The sequence below is a fragment of the Saccostrea echinata genome, unplaced genomic scaffold (assembly GCF_033153115.1).
Source record: "Saccostrea echinata isolate AGI-Se365-2 ecotype Australia unplaced genomic scaffold, CSIRO_AGI_Sech_v1 ptg000030l, whole genome shotgun sequence".
In the NCBI taxonomy this organism is placed as follows: Eukaryota; Metazoa; Mollusca; class Bivalvia; order Ostreida; family Ostreidae; genus Saccostrea; species Saccostrea echinata.
In genome coordinates this window covers 21,182,628-21,205,389 of record NW_026889779.1, presented here as the reverse complement: position 1 = coordinate 21,205,389, position 22,762 = coordinate 21,182,628, and the positions used below count along the sequence as shown (strand labels likewise).

Genomic DNA, 22,762 nt, shown 5'->3' with positions numbered 1-22,762 from the left:
GCAATGGTTTTCATAAGAAATAAAGGAAATGATATTCAGTGGATGTAAATATTTCTTAAATATCTCGGGAAGAATACAGAATTTTGGAATGAACTTTGGTAGTAACGTAGATTGTTTATATGTGAATAAGTGGGTACCCTATGTAAGGAGTTCCATAGTTTTATTTTTTTCAACAACCCATTTTTTTTTTTGTAAGTTGGTTTAAAATGATCTAAAGGCCTGTGGAGCAGATCAAAGGATCTGATTTTAATTAGATTGAAGTTACCTCTAAAAATAAATATGACCATATTTCATCATTTTTTTATCCAATTGGTAGATCTGGGTGCACTTAATTATCTCATTAGTTTTACAGGGTGCACTAATTTATTTTGGTTTTAATCGTTTGTCAAGATATTTCTCTACACAAGGGTCCATGGCAGGATAGTGTACTATATCTTATAATATGGGTTGGAAGAATTAAATGTAACTTTGGAATGGAAATATGATGAAAACAAGTCATATTTAATTAACAAAAATAATTAAAAAAATTATCTACCAGTACATTATGTAGTTTGTAGAAATGACAATTATCAGTCATTTTTCAGTATGATGGATTTCAATCTCAACCCTGACTGATGAGGCATCAAATGAGATTTCTGGCTTTTTATACGAGAGCGAGAATTAAAGAAAACTAGGGGTTTCTGATGAACAATCAAAATACGAGACATATTTTCATTTTCTGTGAATTGTTGTATCCTGCTGTGACCCTGTGAATGAGGTCAAAAATATGTGACGTTTCTCGTTCAGCCACTGAATACGACATGAATGCATCATTGCATCTGTATTGATCATATAAATCAAGTTATCTTTCCTGTTTCATTCAAGTTCAAGATTAACTCTACAGCTATAATGAGCTAAGATTTTTTTGGTATATTAAAAATTGATTTTTTTTTTTTAAATCATAGAGAATATGAGTGACAATAAAGGAAGAGGTGGATCTTCAAGGGGTGGTAATCAAGGAAAGTCCAGAGGTGGATCTCACGGAGAGCATCGTGGTGGGCATTCAGGAAGAGGAAATCCCTCAGGAAACACCAAAGGTGGATCACAAGGTGGCAGGAATTTTCCTAGGGGTGGCAGTCAAGGACATTCCAGTGGAGGACAGCGTAAGTCATTATAGCAAAGAATACATTTCATCAATTAGGAGAAGAAAAGAACTTATTAAGGAAAGTGCAGTTAGATGATGAAAGTCTTTCAGCAGATATACTGTGTGTTAAAAGTAGTAAGATCAAATTTTTAAAAAAAATTATCATGATAAACAGATACTGTTAAATCATATATTTTCGTGAAAATTTTCATGGTTTGAGAAAAAATATGGGTTCATGGGGATTTGATTTCATGGATGAAGAATTGTTGTGTAGTAATGTATGTGAAAAATTACGTTTCGAGGTGGTCATAAATTTGTGGGTTTCTTCAAACCTCAAAATCAACAAAAAATTAAAGTACTTTTATTTTTTTAACAAACATTTTTCTTAAATTTTTTTTTAATAACAAAAGAACTTCAACAAAAAAATGCTTGAAAACTATATTATTTTCAAGTGTTGATGCAAGGAAGTGGGTCATAACTAAAAGTTCCAGTTCCCACGAGAATGTTTGGATAAAGTATTACACATGGAATAAAGCTTAGCTTTAACAGTCAGCGTATGAGATAAACATGTAGTATCTGACAATATCTGTTTCTAGTAATTTAGATTTCTTATGTCAGTCCTATTTTGTATTACAGGTCCAGGGCAAGAGAACTTCAGGTCTGGAATAAATTCTAGCTGTTTTCCAAGGCAGCCCACAGGTCTCAATGTAAATCAACCGATTAGACAGCCATCTCTACTTGGAATGCCATCACCAATACAACATCCTTTCAGAGGCCCATCTCCAATAGGAAATCCAAATATGTATCAACAGCCACCCCAACAAATAAGAGGGTTGCATTTCATAGGGCAGCAGCCCAGCTATGAAATGCAGCCTGCTTATCCTCCACGGGTTCCCCCACCCCCGTTGCTACCACCAAAACATGAGACCTCGGCTTCAGCTGGTATCACTTTCACAATGTTGGAAATGATTTCATTTGGATAATCAGTTATAAAGACACCAAAAAAATTGCATTAATGTTTTTAATATTTCCTATGACCAAAATTCTTTATACCATAAAAGAAAATATAATAATAAGAAAGATGGAGAAAAGATATAACTACTTCATTGTAACCAAGAATTTTTATATCAACGTTCCTTATGAGTTTTACTGTATACAGAAACTATATGCATAAAACATCATGTGCACATGAAAAGATTTGGCATATTACAAATGGCTAGAAATGTTACAGGTTCAGCAAAGATTGTTGCCAAGCACCCAGTGACAGCTTTAAATGAAATGAAGACCCAAGTCAGTTACAAGGACTGCCCTACCAATAATGACTTTGTGTGTGTGGTTGCGGAGGTTGATGGCAGAACTTATGAAGGATATGCATTGACAAAGAAAGAAGCAAAGAAAAAGGCAGCGGAAGAGGCCTTGAAGATCCTTTTCAATATCATCTGTGTGGAAGGTTTGCTTAATAAATTATTTTTTATTCATTTAGTTACAGCAAAACAAACTGTAACCTGACTGTAAAAATGTTATTAAGTAAAGCAACTGATAAAATAGCCTGTTTGTAATTGCATTTATTATACCCCTGCTCCGAAGGAGAGGAGGGTATTCTGATTTTGCCTTGTGTGTCTGTCTGTCTAGCTGTTGTCTGTCTGTAACAAACTTTGGTTGCAGTTTTCTCTGCAATTACTCATTGCTGATGCTTGAAAGTTTAGCACACTCTTTGTTTAGCATGTTTAGGCATGCCATATGGTGGGATTCATTTTCGTATGAATCTGATGTCAACTTCCTGTTTATCCCAGTGTCTGTCTATACCATTCATAACAAATTTTTGTCGCAGTTTTCTCAGCAATTACTCATTGCTGATGCTTGGAAGTTTAGCACACTCTTTGTTTAGGCATGCCATAAGGTGGGATTCATTTTAGTACAAATATGATGTCAACTTTCTGTTTATCCGTGCATTCGTCCATACTATATATAACATTTTTTTGTTGCAGTTTTCTCTGCAACTACTTATCACAGATGCTTGAAAGTTTAGCACACTCTTTGGTTAGGCATGTCATATGGTGGGATGCATTTTTGTGTGAATCCGATGTCAACTTCTTGTTTATCCCTTTGTCTGTCCATAAATGAACTTGTGTATTCACATAAGAGCGGGGGTATTATTAGTGATCATTGGCTCACAGAGTTCTTGTTTTATTACATTTTCAAAGTGAAATATTGTAATACATTGTATATTTATTGAATATTGGTGATATTTTTTTGCAGTGTGTAAAAATATCAAACAAATATGATATTTTTACACACTGGGAAAAATATAGAGTGCAGCAAAACTCAAGATTTTTCTCCCCTCACGAAGACTGGTGTAAAATTACTCCCTAGCCCGTAAAAAGATAAGTGAAAGTATATAAACCATTCTGACAGAGACTAAAAGTGCCAAAGTTTCTGCCAATTATTGTTAAAGTCCCTGTTTACAGTTTTCAATTTTGAAATGGCTACAGTATGACATCTCAACTACTAAGTACTTAACAATGACCACACTATGTTGCAAAAAGTCAGAGGCGAAGGGAAATCAAAGAAAATATAACAAACAAAAAATTCAAAGTTTTTTTATTGAATGTGGAATTTATTTTACTTGTGAAACAGGATTTTTAGCTCACCTGAGCTGAAGGCTCAAGTGAGCTTTTCTGATCGAAATTTGTCCGTTGTCTGTCTTCGTTGTCGTTGTTGTTGTCGTTAACTTTTCACATTTTCATCTTCTTCTCAAGAACTACTAGGCCAATTTCAACCAAACTTTCCACAAAATATCCTTGGGTAAAGGGGATTCAAGTTTGTTCAAATGAAGGGCCATGCCTTCTTCTGAGGGGAGATAATTATGAATTCGTGAAAAATTAATGGCATCATTTAAAAATCTTCTTCTCAAGAACCACTGGGCTTGAAAATATGAAACTTATATGGAAGCATCCTCAGGTAATGTAGATTCAAATTTGTTCAAATCATGATCCCCTGGGGTAGGGTGGGGCCACAATGGGCGATCAAAGTTTTACATAGGAATATACAGGGAAAATCTTTAAAAATCTTCTTCTCAAGAACAGTAAAGCCATGATTGGTTATATTTATATGGAAGCATCTTCAGGTAGTGTAGATTCAAGTTTTTTCAAATCATGATCCCCTGGGGTAGGGTGGGGCCACAATGGGCGATCAAAGTTTTACATAGGAATATACAGGGAAAATCTTTAAAAATCTTCTCAAGAACAGTAAAGCCATGATTGGTTATATTTATATGGAAGCATCTTCAGGTAGTGTAGCAGTGATTTTTCTACACCCAATTTAGGTCCGAATATTGGCCCTTTCCCCTATCAAAAATTACCGATTTTTTCCCAATTTCAGTTGCTTTTTTCCCCCCAGAAAAACCGTTATTGATTTTGTTATATTGAAATTTTTATGTACGACTTATCTAAATTGGAACGCTATTGCTCTCGGTCATTCATACTCTTAAAATAATAGTGAAAAACAGCAGATCATTTTGTGCGTTTACAAGACATAGAAAAACACATGGATCATGTCAAACGTCAAACTAAATACATCGTAAGAAAGTGTAAGATGCATGTGAACAGGCGAAACATAGCTGTATTTGTAATTCCAAGAACTAGTAGTTCTACAACAAGCATCCCTGATTCCATGAAAATCAAACTGTTTCTACACCCGGCAGATGCAACTAATATTGCAGGGTAATTGCAGCACAATCATTAGGGTGATTTAGAAAGCTAGAAGAAAAATGATTTGTTTTAAATCATGTCAGATTATATCATCTTCAATGGCTATTATGAGTAGGATTTTTTTTTATGTCTACCATTATGGCAAAAAAAAAAAAAAAAAGAATTGAAATATAGGACGGTCACAACTAATGACATCTTTCGAAGATTAAAAAAAGTTAAAAATGTAGAACTGTGTCTAATTTGTTATTTTGTAGTAAATATTTTGAATAAATGATGTTACATTTACTTATATATTTTATTTTACCTGTCAATTAAGGTTTATTTCAATCTTATTGATTTTTCCCAATTTTACACAAATGTCGATGATTTTTCCCAATTGTAAAGGCCCAGGCCCCTTTTAAAAAATGTAGAAAAATCACTGTGTAGATTCAAATTTATACAAATCTTGACCCCCGGGGGTCAGGTGGGGCCACAATGGGCGATCAAAGTTTTACATGGGAATACAGAGGAAAAATCTGTAAATATCTTCTTCTCAAGAACAGCAAAGCCATGGTTGGTCATATTTAAATGGAAGCATCCTCAGGTAGTGTAGATTCAAGTTTGTTCAAATCATGACCCCCCTGGGGTAGGGTGGGGCCACAATGGGCTTTTAAAGTTTTACATAGGAATACATAGGAAAAAATGTTTAAAAATTTTCTTTTTAAGAACAGCAAAGCCATAATTAGTCATATTTAAATGGAAGCATCCTCAGGTAATGTAGATTAAAATTTTGTTCAAATCATGAACCCGCAGGAGAATAGAGGGGCCATAACAGGGGATCATAGTCAAACAAATGATATATCAATTAAAATTGTCTTCTTAAGAACAGCAAAGCCATTATTTGTCATATTAATTCAAAAGCATCCCTATGAAGTATAGATTCAAATTAGTTCAAATCAACACCCTACACCACCCCCCACCCCCACCCCCCACCACCACCCCCTTCGAAACGCTTTTATATCAAAACTTTTCAAGACTGGACTGCTTTCTGCTTTTTCCTAGCCAGAGTGCTCAGGTGAGCGATGTGGCCCCTGGGCCTCTTGTTTTTCATATTTTCACTTGTGCCTTGCACTAGTGAGAAAATATACAAAGGTCCTGTCCCACTAGTGAAAAAAATCCAAATGGAACTACAGTACACTGAATAGCCTCTATTTATGTCTTTGAATCAGGACAAATCGGAAGAATAAACTTTTCAAATCATTAAAAAATACTACTTTTTGAATTTTACCGTCTTCCTGACAGTATTTTCCATTTGTAGTCATTGCATAATTTGTTATTATGTAATCAAAATCATATGTACTGACCCCCAGGTCACAAGCTTGGAATGTTGTCTGGGCATTTGGGAGTTTGTAAACATGTCAGGAGAAAGTGTACTTGAAGTTCGATCAGCTCACTGACTCTGGAAGAAAACTTGCAGATTTGCATATATAGTTATTTCTTCCTAACACTTGTTAAATTCTATTATTAAAAAAGAATAAAATTCATTGGTGGCACAGTATAATTTTCAAAAACTATGAAAATGTTTAGTTATTAACATCAAACTCCATCTTCATGTAACCTTGTCATTAATCAATATTGTGTCCCAAGAGATAACTATAGGCACATATCCCACGCCATTAGAAGAGAAGTACACAGCACACATGTAGTAAGCAGCTTTACTTTGTTTATTATGCTGTATTTCATAAAACTCCATTATTGTCCTAGTTTATGGAACCACTGAATAAGGTTTAATGAAACTTTCACAGAAATCTTCATTACATAGTGCAATTGCATGTGCACCTCCTATTTTACGTTTCAATCAGACAGATTTTATAGGGTTTTCTATGGCAAAATATGGATGTTGCCATTATACTTTTTTGGTTAACTAAACTCTTCTTAAACCCCGAATGAAATTTGTTGGAACTTTCAAAGAATCTCTTCATTGAATACTGCCAAGAAATGCACTTTGTCATTGTACTCATATGGGAGTGGGAGGTGTCATTTTGTGAGCTCGGTGCTCACAGTATCTGTAGTCTCAAGAGTTTTTTTTTTTTTTTATTATCTCAAAAGAACCAATCCGTCAAATAAATCCAATGAAAACTGATTTCATCCAATGATAAAGATAAAATATTAGGTCAAATATCTGAAGGCTTCTTAATATTAAGAGTTTTTTTTCTTAACTTATAAGCATTTGTATAATACAGGTGACTCTCGCAAACTCAGAAGTTCAATGTACCACTGATTGAGAGTTCAGAAATTGCCATTTTCTACCATTGGTTGTAAATATACATGCATCAAACATTTTTTCTTTCATTTGAATAATTTTCAAAAATAATTGTAAAGGATTTATAATAGTACTAGTTAAAAATAATCATATTTAACTAAGTATTCCATTTGTGATTAATTTCATGCATTAGTAAATTGTAGTAAAAATGACATGGTTGTACAAAAATGAAATTAGAAAATGAGATCTAAGCCTAGTTAAATAAACAAAACACCATTTTAAAAAGTTTCTTAGTTTATATAACTGAATAAAAAATGTACTTAACATTGCTATTTTATTTTTTCATTTTTGTTTATTATTATTGTATATCCTGTTAACGAAAATAAAGACAGTAATAGGTTGCCAATTTGTAATGCACATAATGCAACTGACTTGAAAGCCTTGGAAAACAACTAATAAACATAAATGGCCTTGTTAATAGAAAGTTTTGGTCCTTCAAAAATTCATTTGGTCCCGTGAAGTGCATCAGACTGTCACTCTAAATGTCCAGTGTTAGAATATTTTTTCCCAAACACTAACTGAAGTTGTAAGGTAAATTACTGACTGTTTAATTATATCTGCCTTGTCTAAATTCAGGATCAACAGAAGAAGAACAGGGACCCAAGGAAAGTAAAGAAAAAAGTGCTAAATCAAAAGCAAAACAGGAAAAGAAAGAAGAGCGTGATGAAGAGAAAATCCTCAATGAAACATTAGAGCACCTTAAGAAGCTAACCATGCCTGGTGTGAATGTTGTTAGTGATAAACCACCACTAGCTCAAGACAAGAAACAAGGAACACAAAGTAGAAACAGGCAGAGAGAGCAACAGGAAAGAGAAAACACTGAAATTGTTATGGATGGGTGGAACGCAGATAGTGGTGGAAGGGAAGAGTCCCAGGCTCAGAGAGGAAGAGGTAGAGGTGGAAGAAGGAGAAGAAGAGGAAAAGGAGGAACAGGTGCACTGGAAGATGGAGAAGAAATGCCAGAGGAGGGTGATGTGGGCAATGACTCTGATAATGAAAGTGTGTCCAGCTTTGTTTCAGAGTCAAGTAGAGGTCGTGGTAACAGGAGAAGAGGCAGAGGAAGAAATGCTCCTAGTCAATCCAATGATGATAGAGATTCCTATCAAAGGAATGACTCTGACAATGAAAGTGTGAGCAGTCGGAGTTCACAGCCTGCAAGGGGTAGGAGTGAAAGGGGAGTCAGAGGCAGGGGTAGAGGTGGCAGGGGTGGTAATACGGAGAGAAGTGACAGAGGTCAGGAGTCTAGCCAAGACGGTATAACGGAGCAGCCCAGCCGTGAATTTGAGGACGATGCAGATGTAAGCTTCTCAGAATCTAAAGTATTCAAATTCCTGGTGAGGGAAATGGGTGGATGTGCCAGTGTATCAAAATTCAAAGAGGAATATTCTCCCTTGCCATCAAATTTTGATGAGTGGATAATGGAGCCAAAGAAGCGACTATCAATTTACAAAAGGAACCACAAACCTTTATTTATTAGACCCTTCCTCATCAATGCTACAGTGTGTGTTGATCATATGGGTTTTGGAGGAAATAAGAAATGTAACCGTAAGGATTGCAACCATTTTCATATTTGTAACTTCTTCTTGAATGGATGGTGCAAACGTGGTTTCAAATGTAGAAAAGGGCATACATTTACAAAAGGTCACAATAGGGTCTTGAAAGCAAAACTAGGCCTTAATCCTTTTAAAGATGCAGAAATAAAAACTATTGTACAATGCAGGTATCCCCAGATTTGCCACAAAAAAAGGTGCCCAGAGGGTGATGATTGTCCTTATCTTCATATTTGCTATAACTACATTCGAGATAAGTGTGAAGATTCTGACTGTCCACGAGGACATGATTTAGAGACTCCACACAACTTGTGGGTTCTGTCATGGTATAGGATGGACAAGTGGACCAAAGAAAAATTAGCCCTGCTGAAATTTCTCATCAATATGCCACGAAAACCAAGAAGCAAAAAGAATCCAGGTGATGGGGCATCCACTGTTGATGTTGCTGAATGCATGAGTAATGTGGATGAATTAGATTTGTCTGATGACATGGAGGATGATGATGATGAAGAAGATGATGATGTTGAGGAGGAGGAGGAGACAGATGAGGAAGAGGAAAAGGTTATTTACGATAGGAGTTATGAAAGAAACATTCCAGTGCCAACAGAAGAGGTCTCCACCCAGAGGAGAAGACTAGATAGAAAAGACAGATGGGCTGCTGGTGTGGAGGACACGGAATTCCTGGATGTTGCTAGAAATCCAGACACTGAGGCATCCATTCCAGGTATTATGTTTAATATGAAAGTCTCAGGTAATTGAAAATTAGGAAGGGTTATCTGACATTAAATAAGAAGTGACTCATTAAATTTTACTTATTTTCCAATTTTATAATGTATACTCAACATATGAGAGGTAACATTAATGCATTTCTCAATACTGCATTGCATTTGATTCAGTTTGTATATACATTTTGAACTTTTTTTTGCATCAATCCTGCTAACTCAATTCAGATTCACTTTGATTGACAGGCATCAAACTTTTCCCCCATGTGGACAAAATAAGCTCTATTTTAACAACAAAATCATTTCTCAGAAACAGAAGATTTTTCACGTACTCTTTTTTTGTTTATTTTAGATAATATTGCACAGGAAGTGACATCTAAAAGTATAACAGACAAGGATGCCCACAAAAAAGACATCTGTGTCAGTAGTTTGTTGGCAACCTGCCAGGAAAGGAACTGTGATAAACACCACACCCGGCTCCCCTACCTCTGGCAGATCCGTATCTATGGAGACTGGGTCAGCTTTGATGATGAAGAAAACCAGAAACTGGAAAAAAGCTACTGCAGTCTAGAAGACATGGAAGGGGGAGAAGTAAGAAATTTTATTTTAAAACATTGAATAAATTAGGGCTGATATACAGTTAATTGTTGGTATCTCAAACACAGATATCTCAAATAGCAGAGATATATGTAATGGAAGTAAGTCATAGGTCCCAACCTTATGCATGCAAATCTGAACCTTGATATCTTGAACCAACTGAATATTGCACAAGATTTCTGATTGTCCTGCCATATTTGAAATATCCAGATTTGACTATATTATATTTTAGTAATCAGAGTGATTTGCTCCTCTGTAAGGTCATTTATTATAAATCACAGATGTGAATCAATCTATCAGAATTACATGTACTTTGTAAAAGCTGTATTTTAACTGATGATTTCAATGTATACTGCATATAGCTGGTTATTGTCCAAGTGTATTTTTTCTTTTTTCACCTTAGTGGACAAAATAAAATTAAAGTACATTATAAGTCTTGAGTAGGTAAAAATCTTAGGGTGTATTCTCTGGTACATAAAAATAACACAAGCTAAAAATTAAATATAGAAATTACTTTCTTGCATTCATGCCATATCAACAACTGTATTATTACTCTACCTCTTATTCTTAGTAATATAAGGAACTATATATTTAGGTGGAATATCAAGAGAGGAAATACAGAGTTCACATGAAGTTTAATGAAGAAAAGGGAGTAGTGTATGAGATAATCCACGGAGAGGAGCCACTGAGTACACAAGACGTTCTTGCCATTAGGCGGCTGTCTACCGCGTCCTTTGCCAAGGAGAAGAAGCCATTAGCTGCGGGGTCATTCCACACCCAGTGGAGGTGGTACTATCAGGATGACGCCAATCGGTGGATTCTGTATGACAAGGTTTGTTGTTATAGAATAATAAAATTAAATATCATTTTAGAACATATTAATAAAGAGTCCATTCTGTTGAGGAACAGATTTGTGTCAATATGGTATTTCAAGTTTCACAGATTAATTTTTAGTTAAGTCAGTGAGAATTGTAGTTCATTGTATATAGTGAAATGATTAAACATTAAAAAAAAAAACCATAATACATCACTTTCAACACGGGTAATAAAATTTCTCTGTTAACATATGTAAACTTTCAGTTCATTTTCAGATTTATATGCCTATTTACTTTTTCTTCTCAGGAAAGATTCCAGTATACATTAGAGAAGAAATATGTCATGGGACAAAAGAGTTACCTTTTTACTAGAGAAAGCTACCGATTTAAGTATCGGATAGATTTCACAGGTTTTCAGCAGATGAATATTGATACAGCTAAAGTTCGCAAGATTCTTCGTCGACCAGTGTTTCTCTCCCTTGCTGATGTGGCAGCAAAATCATTGTAAGATAATGTATATTTAAGACATGTAGATAAAGGTGTTAAAAACTTAGTCATCCTTTTTTAGGTCATGTGAGTCACTTAGGTGACCCATTGCTATCTGTGATTTTGTTCTTCGACGTTTTATCATGTGTCAGTAGTTAAAATTTGAACATTTTCAGCTTCTTCTCTGGAACTGAAACCAAATTCAACCAATTTCGACATGTAGTATTTATGGGTGAAGGGGAACAAAAGTTATGAATTTTGTGAGGCAAAACTTTTGAATATTTTTAGCTTTCTCTGGAACAAATGAATTGATTTCAATCAATTTTGGTCTTAAGCATCTGTAGGTAAAGGGGAACAAAAATTGCTTTCTGTCTCCCTTTGTCCTGAGGTATGTGGCCAAAACCATCAAAATTGATACAGTATTCAAAGTTTCTTTTACTTCTGGACAACAAATAATGTATGCAATTAATATTGAGAGTCACTGCATGGGCAGTAAGATATTAAAATGATGTCCAGGCTGTAAGTTTTGAACCTATGTTTTAATTATATTGAATTTAATAATGATGTTGCAAATGACCCAGATTTTTTTATATGATCTAAACACAGGTTTATTATCTTAAAAGATCACTGGTCAATGAGATGAAAAATTAATGCTTTAATAAATTTAGAATCCTTGATTGGAATTAATGCAATTGAATATGCTGTTTCTGATGATCCATAAGTTGTATGACTTTAATTTTGACTTAAGATTATATTCAAAAGATCAATGCTGCATTGAAAAAAGTCATTTATAGCAAAAGTCAGGGGTAAAATAGGAGAGGGACATTCAAATTGTGTTTGGTAAAAAAAAAATCTTCATTTATGATATTTCAATCCCCTTTCTTAAATCACAGGAATGCATTTTCTTGCATCTTCAAGGGGACCTTAGCTTTTGGATCCAAAATTATCTCACACAATGCTCTTTTAAGTAAGATAAATCCCTGATTGGTAGAAATAATGAAGCACATAGTAATCTCAATGTGAAAATTAATAAGCATGTTAATATATTTGTTTCAATGTGAAAAAAATGATAACAAGCAATTCAGAGGTAGGATTTAATTTATTTTTAGATTGATTTTATTTGTACCTTAGATTTTCCCATACAAATGTGTATGATATTTGCAAATATTTCATAATCAAGCTCTATTACTCATTTTTCAGTCCACCATACCTTGCAGTATCACATCCAGGCCCCAAACCCCCAGGTTGGGCCCCATGGGATTTGGCACATGATTTTGAATTGGTGGATTTGGAAGAATCTAACAAAGAGTTCAGGGATGTCAAGTCTTCTTTCTTCAGTACACTCAAGGAGGAGAATTTTCAGATCTGCAATATTTATCGCGTACAGAATCTGGAGCTTTGGAATGAGTACAAAATGTAAGTCAAGATTGCGAAGATTTGTGCTGACCTTGTAAATACCCCATTTATTGGTTATTATTTTGAAAAGTTTTATATATTGTAAATGTACTATATTTAGCATGTACAATATTTCGCGAAAACAAAGATTTGATTTAGCCCATATCTGAATGTACTGTATAGAGAGAGAGATACATAGCATTTAGCTGTGTACTTTATTTTATGCTGCTTTCCTCCAAAAGTACTGCTTTCCTAAGTAGAATAGAATTAACAAAAGCGGATCTTGTATCATAAAAATTTAGGAAATATATTCTGCTTCTCAAGGGAAAGTGATAAATTCAAGTTCATGTATAGAGATTAAGCAAATAACAATGAATGACTTTTAAGTAGAGATGTACAACAATGTTATGCACACTAAAACTTTCTAATAATTTGTTTATTAATCTCTGTATTGTATGCTATTGCTCCTTGTTGATGTTGCCCATTTATCTGCCACATGTTGGTTTCAATATTTCCCCTTTGAAAAAAAAGAGCATAGCTAGTGGTCTGTACTGGCCAATGGATCTTTATGTTGGTAGGTCTGTTGGTCTTCTGGTAGATCAAGTGTTGACCACTCAATATCTAAAGAACCCTTGACAGACATCAAACTTGGTACACTAAAACTCCCTAAGGAGTAGGTGAACCCTGAAGTTGAGGTAACTAGGTTAAAGGTCAAACTACTCTGGACATAGGAAGATGTACATAAGAAGTTAGTGTTTGCTCATTTAGAACCTTTGCTTGATAGACATCAAACTAGTATCTCCTAAGATGTAAATGACCCCTATTGATTACTAAGTTACAACTTCACTCACAAGGTCAAAAGTCAGGGTTCAAACCCCTCAAGGTCATGTATTCAAAGTCAGGATCCAATGCTGTATTAAATCATGTGTTGCAACACTTCTCTCAGTGAAAAAAAATTTTGTTCATTGCTGTAAAGGTCAAAATATTTAAGTCTCAGAGTCATGACTAGGTATGATGGGGATGGAGGAAATATTTATTTTTGTTTAAAAAAAGAAGAAGAAGAAATTTACAACAATTGATTTTTAATGCTTTTCTCATTTTTTTCATGTTTATAGGAAGAAAACCAATATGGAAAGAATCAATGAGGCTAGAGGTGGAAGTGTTGATGAGAGAAGTTTATTTCATGGCACAGATTCCATTGACACTTGTTATGGAATTTGTACCAACAATTTTGATTTTAGATTGAGTGGAAAAAATGCCACTATGTATGGCCAAGGGTCATACTTTGCTACCACTTCTAAGTACAGCAATTGCTACACAAGAGGTCCATTGCGCCTGATGTTAAAAGCCAAGGTTCTGATTGGTAGTTATACCAAAGGGGAAAGGGACATGAAATGTCCTCCCAACATCCCAGGGGAAGGTCACAAGAGGTATGATTCTTGTGTAGATAACATGGCCAACCCTACAATATTTGTTGTTTTTGATAGAAACCAGAGCTACCCAGAATACTTGATAGCATATAAGGAGAAAGATGATGATTCTATTTCATCTGCTTCCAATCCTGCTCCATTTTCAATGTCTGCGAGCAGGCCAACGTCTTTGGGAGCAACTGCTGGCAGCTTCAATCCATTGCCTGCTAATGTATATTCTGGTAATGCCCAGAATTTTTCTAGCAGTGCCTCAAACTCTTCTAATGTTGCTCAGGCTTACCCAAGCAGAGCCTACACTCAAGCAAGCAGTGCTCAGAATGCTGGTGCTCAACCTTCTGTAAGGATAGGACAGGTGTACAGCAATCCTTATCTGTCATCTCCAACTTCACCTTCAGATTTACCTGCTTCTCAGGTAAGCCCATTAGAATCGCCAGGTCTCTCTTACCGGACTTCTTCTGGGCGTGTAGAAAGGATGGATTATCCAGAACGGAAGAAGACGGATGACAAGTGCAGCATCCAATAAACACGAGGAAGGATAACTGCATCATCTTTTGCTATGGATAGGGAAAACCTTTTTATACCAAGGAACTTAACATTTCAATATATTTTTGTTCTCAGTCTTGTATTTTTGATTACTTGTAGGTCTTTAAAAACATCTTTGTTATGGATGAATTTGTACATAAGGTAGTATAATTAATTGGTAATTTAGGATCTTTTGTTTTTAGATCCCACCAGTGTCATGAAACAACATGATATGTTTTTGGTTTCTTTTTTTGATCATATGAGAGGGCAAAATCTGATAATTCAGATATTGGTGGAGTCATAGGATCAGAATACAAATCACTTATTAGATGAATGTATAGAAATCTTAAACAAATGATGGGTTCAATCGTTTTTTCAATCGGAATGATAATTACTTTAAGCAAGCTGAACAAACTTGCTTCCATTGCTAATGAAAATGGGAATCATTATGAATCAAAATAGAGGCAACCATGGCCAACATTAGCAATGGTGAGTATAGTATATGCCAGGAGTTGTGTTGATATTGTAAACTTTGTCAGCCATTTTAAGCTGCACAGGGTGTACTTGCTTGTACTGAAATCATTGGTAAAAGAAAATACAAAACATATTCATATGTGAATACATGTGTCATATTATTTTGTATTTTTCACTCATGCTTATATTTTTCCCAATGAAGGTTCAAGATGGAAACATAGGGTTGATGTAAACAAATGTATATTTTACATTAGACATGAAGTACTAGAGTAATTACCGGTATTTCAGTCTGATTATGTACATATAAAATACAATTCAGTGATTTGTTGCATTGTGATACATGTATAGGGTTATGCGATACAATACACATGTATGTGCCATAAAAGGTGAATATTACATTGATTAATTACCGGTATGTCTTTATGATATAATCAGTAATGATGTACATGTACTATATATTTAAAATATCTAAATGATATTTTTTGTAATGAACTTGATTATGTGGACATTGAAGCAGATCAGATAGTGGTAGTACCTCAAGAAAGAAGAGACACCACTAGATGGACGATTTCATTTGGATATCAGAAAAACAGATTCTCTCCTGAATAATACAGATGATACCAAAATAGATCATAGAACTCGGTAAGGATACATACTTCTCGGATTCATAGAGGGGAATAAGGAGATAGAATCTGTCACCATGACCTTGAATGGTACAGTCATGACACCTCTTGCACAACTTTATAGATTCATGCAGGATTCTTATGGCTTTTGGAAGGACTTGTTTATAATTCTATATCTTTTGGACCTTAAAAGTCCAAAATGGTTCACATTCCATTGTAGCAAAAGTACACAACATTATACACGTACATGTATTCTACTTTATTTTGTAATCGGTGGTGAATCAATGATGTGGAATTTTACTGAAGTTTTGGATGCTGGCTTTTTCTTATGATTCCATTTATTTATTTCCCTATAAAGGTCCAGCAACAGTAATTTTAAAGTTGCTCATCAATTTTGAAATTCACAATGTCCTCACATTTAGTTAAGTGGTAGCTACCCAGTAATAACTAGGAATATATTATCTAGACCCTGGACCAAGGTCATTTTGAGCATGCAAGGTCACAGAGATTGCAAAGTTTATGTTTTATCCATAGTTTTTGAATACTAAATGAGAAACATTATTTCCTATGTAGCTTTGGTTGGTTACAAAGCCGGGGGTAAATTTCCGTACACCTGACTTAAGCCGGGGGTAAATAACGTGACGTCACAATGCATAGTTTATGATAAAAAGCAAATAACATGACGTCACGATGCATTGTAAGACGTAGTAAATCTTATTGATAGCTTGAAACACAGTTGATTGGACTTGTTTCCATATAATTTATTTGGGTACAAAGGAAATAAATTTGTTATCCAGATCCAATCAAGGGTGTATGGGGATTTACCCCGGGTTGTATTCCATACACCCTTCGGCCTCAGGGTGTATGGAATAAAACCCGGGGTAAATTAAATCCCCCTACACCCTTGATTGAACCTGGATAACTAATAATAGCCAAGATTGACAGAAAAGCTTAATAAGACTGGAAGATGTGCCATAATTTATACTTTCAAGTTTTGTTGAGTCCTTTTACTCATTTTTCAAACATCTGTCCATTTTGTAGTAGTCCTAGTGAGATTGCCCAAGTTTGGTCAAATTTCCCCAACTATTGACCAGACTGGGGCATGTATGTATTATAAACTTATCTTGTAGTAGAATGTTAATACATACATCTTACAAACTGTTATTTTCAATTTGTTCCAAACACTTTACAGGATAATTAAATTGTACTTTTTATGTTCTGAAAAATTTCAGCACATTTGCATAATGTATGACTTGTAGCCCAAGTTCATGAAACAAAGTTAAAAATGAAATGTATATGAAAGTAAAATCTGTCTCTGTAGAAAAAAAAAGGTAGTACATGTATGCTTGTATTTCAATGATATGTGTTTATAAATACAGTCAAAAGTGCAGGAAATTTGCAAGATTTGATTTTGAATACTGATTCTTTTTAAGCAATTATTTAAATGTCTTCATGTTGAGACAAGTCAACAAAATCTCTTGGAAATGAACAGAAGTAAACAAAGATCAATAGTCTCCTTCATCCTGCTGACTGTACATATAAAAACACAATGCTCCAATTTTTGTTTACAAACGGAGTAATTTTGTTTTTGGAGTAATATCATCCATGAATACCAGTAACTGGAAGATTTATACCAAACATTAATTGAGGGATGATAAAAGAGACAGTGTTTCTCCAAGAACTTTTTATTGTTGCAAAATTCATGATTTTGAGGTGAAATTGTATTATCTCCATTCTAAAACAGTTCATTGACTTTTTGATTACTAGTAAATCACTAATGAATACTGATTATTTGCTTGTTGATTATCATGCTTTCTAATGTTAACTTAATATATTTATAAAAATATGCTGACTTTTTGACAAATTACAGAGGTCTCTATTTGTGTATGTAATTTAAACCCTCTTTATTAGCTCACCTGAGCCGAATTTTCTGATTGGTGTCCCTGTCTGTCTGTAGTGTGTTGTTTGTAAAGTTTTTTTAACAGTGTTTATTTTTTCTCCAGAACCATTTCACCAATTTCAGCCAAATTTAGCAGAAAGCATTCTTGAATGAGGATTTGATTTGCTTTTATGAAAGACCACATGTCAAGGGGAGAAAATCCAGAAAGAGATTAAAATGTGAGGAGTTTCTTAAAAATCTTTTTCTCAAGCAACACTGAGCCAGAGGAGAAAAAATTTTATTGGCATTCTTAAATAATGTAGATTATACTTTGATCAAATCATGACTTTCAGCACCAGTCAGGGCTAACATAGGGAATCAGAGAGTACAAAGAAGATGTTTTTTTTTTTAATTTAAAACAGCAGCAGACTCAAAAATAAGTCTTATTTAGTTGTAAAATATCCCCAAGTAAATTCAAACTTATTAAGACCTTGCCCTGTTGTAGAATTCTTCAGAAATAAAATTTTTCAGGGACACATCAGATTTCAGCAAAGCTACAATTTAAAAAAAAACGTCCAGCCTTAATAATTAAAATTTTCAAAAGGGGTGGGGTGGTGGTGGAAGACTTTAATTTGATATTCACAATGTGTTCATAACTCCATCTGGAAGAGAAAGGTAACGGGTGAGCATTGTGGCCCTTGAGTCTCTGATTACTTATTCTGTGGCCATGAATGACCCATGCCCATAGTATCAAAGAAAAAGTATGTAACTGGTAATCAGTGGAAAAGTATGTAATTAATATATTTGTATAAGATGTCCATCTTGAGATAATATAATGCTACTGTATAGTATGCACTCATTTCTACCTTTGGCCTTCACTCTACCCCCCCCCCCCCCATCAAAAAGTTTTGGAGTATATACTGGAATCACCATGTCTGTATTTTATCTCTGAAACTTTTCCAAATTTTGTAGAAATAATACATTATATTTGAATACGTGCTCCTTTTCAGGTTAATTCGTCAAAATTTGTGTCTTTTTAATCTACTGATGATAGGAATAAGAAGTGAAATTCTCTTCTGAACATATTAACTTTCAGAGGCTCATACTGGTACTGTACTTAATACAAAGGTTTTTGTGTCCAGAGGTGGGTTGATCCAGTATCAATGTCATTTTAGACAAGATCAAAGTTGGGGGATACAAAAATATGCATTGTTGTTCAATGAAATTATGCAGAAACATTAGAAGCTTATACATGAGAAAAATGCGCTTATGACTTGAGGGTACGACCTGATCCCAACAAAGATCAAAGTCATAGCCTTTACAAATTAAAATTGTTGCCTTGACAATAACTCTGATGATGGAAAACGTTTAAAGATTGTGCTTGGCTCAAAGATTCCATGTTACCAAAGAGAGTGCAACAATCAAGCAACATGGTCATTTGTACAAGGTCACTTGATTTTAAGGTTAAAATGCTAGATCTTAATGGCATTGACGTTGATTATGACACAGAACAAAGGACATTTAGTCAAGGTCACAACGTTCAAAGGTATCAAATTCAGAAGGTCTTTTTATTGAAGGAGCACCAGGAAGTCATACTTGGCACACAGGGATTGATTGTTACAAAAGTTGAATGTTCTTTTGCCATGACTCTTTAATGCTAGAACCAGTACTGTGGATTTTATTATTTTCATACTCCACAAAAAATGTGTTACAACCTTCAATAAGATACAGTTCAACTTTATTTAGGCCATCTTAGCAAGATGGCAGAGCTCTTGTTAAAGTTATTTTAGACTTTTTCCTTCCATTAGTTGACTGGTGGTTTTAGTCCTATTAGAACTGTTTTAGTTTATTTCATCTCTTATTTAAATATTATAGTTTCCTGTTGTACTTTATCCTCTGGACTGTTTAAAATAAAGTTTAATTGAATTGTAATATTTGTCTTTACTTGAAGTGTTCTTGACCAGAAAGCAAGATAATGATTTTTTTTTTCAAATGGATTCTGGATTCTTGGAATCCTGTTGATAAATAAGTCTTGATTCGAATCTGAAGCTGGTGATAAGATTTTGCAGTATCATTTCAATGACTTCATTGATTACTTTGGCGTGCATTTATACATCTAGTATATTGCATTTCCTTTGTGCATAACTTCCATGTACATGCTTACATGCACATCCTTCATGGACGACATAAATTGAAGTACACTTACAAGACCCTGCTTGTACGATGCACTCCCCCCTCCTCTTTAATTTTTTAATTTTAATATATATTTTTATTTATTATCTTTTACCACTTCTCTCTCTCTCTCTCTCTCTCTATATATATATATAGGGGTAACGAATGTTATTCAGGAACATGTACATGAAGTGGTAAGAGATAAAAAAAAATAATTATAAAAAAAAATTCGGGGGGAGGGGGTATCGCAGGAGCAGGGTCCGGTCCACAAGTACCTGCGGTGATTTTCTGCGCAGTGACATTTTCGTTTTAAACATTTTAAAGGATAACAATATTTGAAAAGATACAGCAGACTTACTTCTGACAGAAGAGGTACATGTACGTCCATTCAGATAAAAAATCATAGTACACTCCCAAAGGAAGCAATTTTTATGCAGATGGCTGACTGAGAGGGGGTCATAGCAAAACACTTTCAGCTTAGAGGGGACACGACCAAGCAAAAATACCTTGGTAAGCCAAAAACAACTAAAAACGTTATTGTCGAGGGGGTCAAGCATAAAGAAGCTGTTTTCTATGGTACACTTCTATGGTACCCCCCCTCCCCCCCCCAGTTCCTACGGCTATGAAGCTTACCTAGCAGCTAGGTGCTAGATATTTACTGATTCTCTTGACTACCAGCTAGGTTTCAGAGCATATGTTCAGAGCAAAGGCAAAGTCTTGTCAAAGTGATTTCATAGCTGATACTCAAGAAAAATTGAAATTATTGGAAAGACTTTTACCTGTAATTCTGAAAAAAAAATTATTAGATAAATAAAATAATTTCATGCCCTGTTTATACTTTCCGAGAATTGGTTCTACGCACAGGCCTTTGGACCGCTTTAATTCGACTGACAAGACTGGGGGTATATACAAATATTTATCTATGAAAAAAAATTATAACCCCCCCCCCCCCGTTTTGTCAGTCGGATTAAAGAGATCTAAAGGCCTGTGGTTCTAGGGTTACAGTGACATGTTCTGTGAACATTAATTGTACCTTGATTTTTACACTGAAATCTATGAAAAGAGCATGTTTTATTGATTGTTTGTTTTTTACGTCCCGTTCGATTTTTTTAGCCGGGCTTTGCTGAAAGCAAAGTCCTGGCTGTAGGCATCGTGATCGACTGCCTTACTATAAATAGCACATGTTCAGAAAAGTAAACAAAAAGCCTAACAGCGTCAAAGCAGACGCTTCCGATAAACAAAATAGTCACATTGAAAGACGATACTTAAACAAATATTTTTTTACATCTCAATCTACGGAATTGTTAATTGATCAATATTTTTGTTTGAGAATTAAATTGAAAGAGGAATTAGATATTTACTTTATTATTATCGTGATATAACAATTTGTGCACATACGCTACTGAATGCATATTGTAAGCGAACTATTTTCAATAAGCGCGGGCTTTTCGACAGGTTGCCTATATTTCATATCGTTTTCGTCGATGTTATGTGAGTGGTTATATTCTCTGTTTTGTCTTTCAGCAAATAAATAGATAAGTAAATTGGAGTTTAAAGAATTAATTAATGTGCGTTATGCCTGAATTAGGTCGCCTGACAATTGTACATGGTGTATCTGGTGTATCTAGTCGGCGATAAAAGTAGTGTTTGTTTGAAACTTTAAGAATATCTCTAAAAATGTGCATTTCTTTAACTATGAATTACATAAATTATTAAACCAATATGAATTTATTTTTTTTTTTTAAATTAAATTCTAATTCAAATCTATCTAAAGAAAAATCAGCAAACCATATGGTTCAACATTCTTTTTAAAAAAAGTTTGGCAATTGACAGACAAACATTTTTTGTAAAAAATTGTTTTCTTAAAAGTTAAAATTAGTGACCTTAAATGTTTAAATTAGTGAAATTAAATAAAACAAATGACTTATATATTCCCCTCACTAGCCATATGTTATTGGTAGAATTAAAAAAAATTGTATGACATTTTTTGTTCGTTTACTGATATTATATTTTAATTAGTCTGACCTATATTTATTTACGTCCGTGATGCATGTATAAACAGTAAGCCCACTGACAATGTCGTGATATCTGTAATTTTTTTTAAGATCAGTATAGCATTAAGGTGTCTTGAATGGCAAGAAATTTAATGTAATAATAAATTTTAAAAACATCGGTGGTCATTTATTAGATGTAATTTGGTACGATACCGTGTTAATTCCTGCTGATATTTTCAGGGTTGATCTTGTGAAAACGGCTTAACAGGAGACAATTTATTAAATTTTTCCTTTCAAAATAATTGCAAAAAGATGATGATTTTATGATTATATTAACGGCATAAAATAACAGCGAACACCGACTACTTGCAGCAAACAAGTGCGCCGCCATTACGAATTCGTAAAACAAAGAGACAGTTACGGATACTCGTAATTTTCTGAAAAAAAATGTGTAGGAGGTCAGTCGGGTATAACCGGAAACAAACAATTTTTTTTTTAGCCTAATGATGTATGTATGTAAATATTCACGAAGATTAATCTTACAGTTGTAATACTGGTAATGCTGAAATGTTTTCAATATATTACTACTCAAATAAAAAAGTTAAAATTTGAATGCGTTTAAAGAAAAGGGTTTGAAAATACGGTATTACTTCGATAACCCTGAATGCAATTAAATTAACTTTCTCCTTTCTAATAAATAATTTCGAACAGAAATCCTTATGATGGTTAAGATCTTGTGTTTGTTTGTTTGTATGTTGTTTAACGTCCCTCACTCATTCATATGGAGACACTACCACTTGCCGGTGGAGAGCTCCAAATTTTGTCCTATACTCGGCACTTACGGCCGTTGAGCAGTGAGGGATCTTTTTCGTGCAAGCACCTATTGCGACACGGGCCCTTGGTTTATACGGTCTCAACGGAAGTACCGGTCTCCACGTCCCACAGTGGGATTCGAACCCGCGACGTAA

At 34.4% G+C, this 22,762-nt stretch overlaps 1 protein-coding gene across 1 annotated transcript; it reads left to right on the top strand.

Moving 5' to 3' along the window:
- The first annotated feature begins 948 nt into the window (after positions 1-948).
- On the top strand, positions 949-16,570 carry LOC133196934 (uncharacterized). The gene is made up of 10 exons (XM_061332780.1): positions 949-1,142; positions 1,760-2,065; positions 2,355-2,573; positions 3,780-3,791; positions 7,721-9,409; positions 9,760-9,998; positions 10,600-10,836; positions 11,127-11,323; positions 12,506-12,721; positions 13,816-16,570. The coding sequence occupies exons 1-10, from the start codon at positions 950-952 to the stop codon at positions 14,651-14,653; spliced, it is 4,146 nt and encodes a 1,381-aa protein (XP_061188764.1). The 5' UTR covers position 949; the 3' UTR covers positions 14,654-16,570.
- Positions 16,571-22,762: the final 6,192 nt, after the last annotated feature.